This window comes from Podarcis erhardii (assembly GCF_964252035.2).
Source record: "Podarcis erhardii genome assembly, chromosome: 13".
Taxonomy (NCBI): Eukaryota; Metazoa; Chordata; class Lepidosauria; order Squamata; family Lacertidae; genus Podarcis; species Podarcis erhardii.
In genome coordinates, this window is record NC_138502.1 from 7,498,425 (window position 1) to 7,500,616 (window position 2,192).

Below are 2,192 nucleotides of genomic sequence, written 5' to 3' on the forward strand. Positions count from 1 at the left end.
TTAATTTGTTCTGGAGATCTGTTCTTAACCTGAAACTGTTCTTAACCTGAAGCACCACTTTAGCTAATGGGGCCTCCTGCTGCCGCTGTGCCGCCGCTGCATGATTTCTGTTCTCATCCTGAAGCAAAGTCTTAACCCAAGGTAATATTTCTGGGTTAGCAGAGTCTGTAACCTGAAGTGTATATAACCTGAAGCATATGTAACCTGAGGTACCACTGTACAAGGATTCACAAAATGATTAGGGTTATGCGTAACCTTGTGTCCCCCCAGAAAAAAGAACTGGTAATGATGATGTTTCAAGATGGAGTGTAAGACTATTTTTTCTAGACAGAGCTTCTGCAAAGATGGATACTTCTGAAGAATAATATAATGCCCATTTCCTTTCACAGTCTCTTTTCAGATGATCTCTTTTCACAGCTCCTTTTCAGATGGTCCCTGGTCCCTTAGCAATGGTTTTAAGTTGCCCAAACAAATTTTTCAAGGCCTCCTGAACCTGTTTGTTCCTCAAGCTGTAGATGAAAGGGTTGAGCAAAGGGGACACAACAGTATTGAGGATGGCCACCATTTTGCCAAACTCCACTTTGCTGCTCTGTGTTGGTTTGATATAAAGGAAGATGCAGCTCCCGTAGGTGATGGACACCACAATGAAGTGAGAGGCACAAGTGGAAAAAGCCTTCTGTCTCCCTGTGGGAGTGGGGAAATGTAAGATGGTTAGGATTATATTGATGTATGACATTACTGTAATTGTCAAGCTTCCCAGCACAGAAAGCACAGCAGTGATGAACCCAAAGAATTCCAAAAGTGATGTGTCCCCACAAAGGAGTTTGATCAACGGTGTATTGTCACAGAAGAAGTGGTCAAGGACGTTGGACTTGCATATTGGAAACTGTAGGAAAAGCACTGCTGGACCAATGATCAGGAGAAAACTGCCAACCCAACAAAACACAACCAGCGTGATGCATAAGTAATGGTTCATGATGGCTGGATATCGCAAGGGATTGCAGATGGCTACATATCGATCGTAGGACATGACAGCTAAGAGGAAGAACTCAGTAGTTCCCAGTTGGAAATATAAGAAGGACTGTATCATGCAGCCAATGTAAGTGATGTTTTTATTGCCGGTTGAAAGATGGACCAAGGTTTGGGGAATTATTGCTGTGGTGAAGCCAATTTCTAAGAAAGAGAAATTCTGGAGGAAGAAATACATAGGTGTGTGTAGCCGGTGATCTATTTGAGCAACCGTGATAATCACAGCATTGCCTAGGATGGCCAGAAGGTAGGAAAAGAGGAGGGTGGTGAATAACAAGAGCTGCAGTTTCCGGATGTCGGTGAAGCCCAGAAGGATAAACTCACTGACTGTTGTTTGGTTGTACTTCATGCCTTCTTTAGAACTGGAGATGGGGTGGGAGAAGAAAGTGATGGACAGAAATAAATAACATTGAAATAAATAAATAATGTTGTGAACCACCCTGTGATCTTTGGATGAATGGCGTGATAAATATAAGCCAACACATAAATAAATAAATGTTCATATTCATTTTAGTCACTACAGAGCTGTCGACAATTGCATGTGGAACCCCCAAGTTAAAATATGCCAATCGAAATTACTTAATGGTGTTGATGTTGAGGATTGAGTTCAGTCAAGATAACCATTATCTCTACTGCTGGGCTATGGTCCCCTACAAAACATGAGGAAAACACACAAAGTAGGAAAATTGATGCCGACCTTTACTATATTTAGACAGACAGACGGACAGACAAACAGACACACACACACACAAACACACACACACACATATGGCTAGAAGAGTAAAGCATAAGAAAGGCAGAGATGTGTGGAAGAGAAGAAAGAGAGGAATCTAAGCCTGTGTGTGCTTTTTATCTTGGTGGATAGGTATAAAATTCTAAGCTACTTTCTTTTCTCCACATCCTTGCAGTAACTCTAAAGTGTGTCACCTTTGGAAAAGAACCAGCATGGTGCAGTGTTTAGTGTGTTGGACTAGGGCCTGGGAAGCTTGAGTTCAAATCCTGACACAGTCATGAACCTTGGCCTAATCAACTTCTCAGGTTTGTTGTGATGAAGAATGGGAATGAGAGAACCATGTGCACCATTTTAAGCTCTTTGCAGGAACTATGAAGTCAGGCTGTCAGGTTCCAAATGGCATTCCTGCTATCAGGGAAAACTGCAGAAG

General features: G+C 42.1%; 1 protein-coding gene across 1 annotated transcript; it reads right to left on the minus strand.

Annotated features, from left to right (window-relative positions):
- Positions 1 to 424: 424 nt before the first annotated feature.
- Positions 425 to 1,378, minus strand: LOC309328373 (olfactory receptor 6E1-like; the record flags this gene model as incomplete). The annotated part of the gene is made up of 1 exon (XM_081838369.1): positions 425 to 1,378. One exon carries the CDS (start codon positions 1,376 to 1,378, stop codon positions 425 to 427), a length of 954 nt encoding a protein of 317 aa, XP_081694495.1.
- Between the last annotated feature and the right edge of the window lie 814 nt (positions 1,379 to 2,192).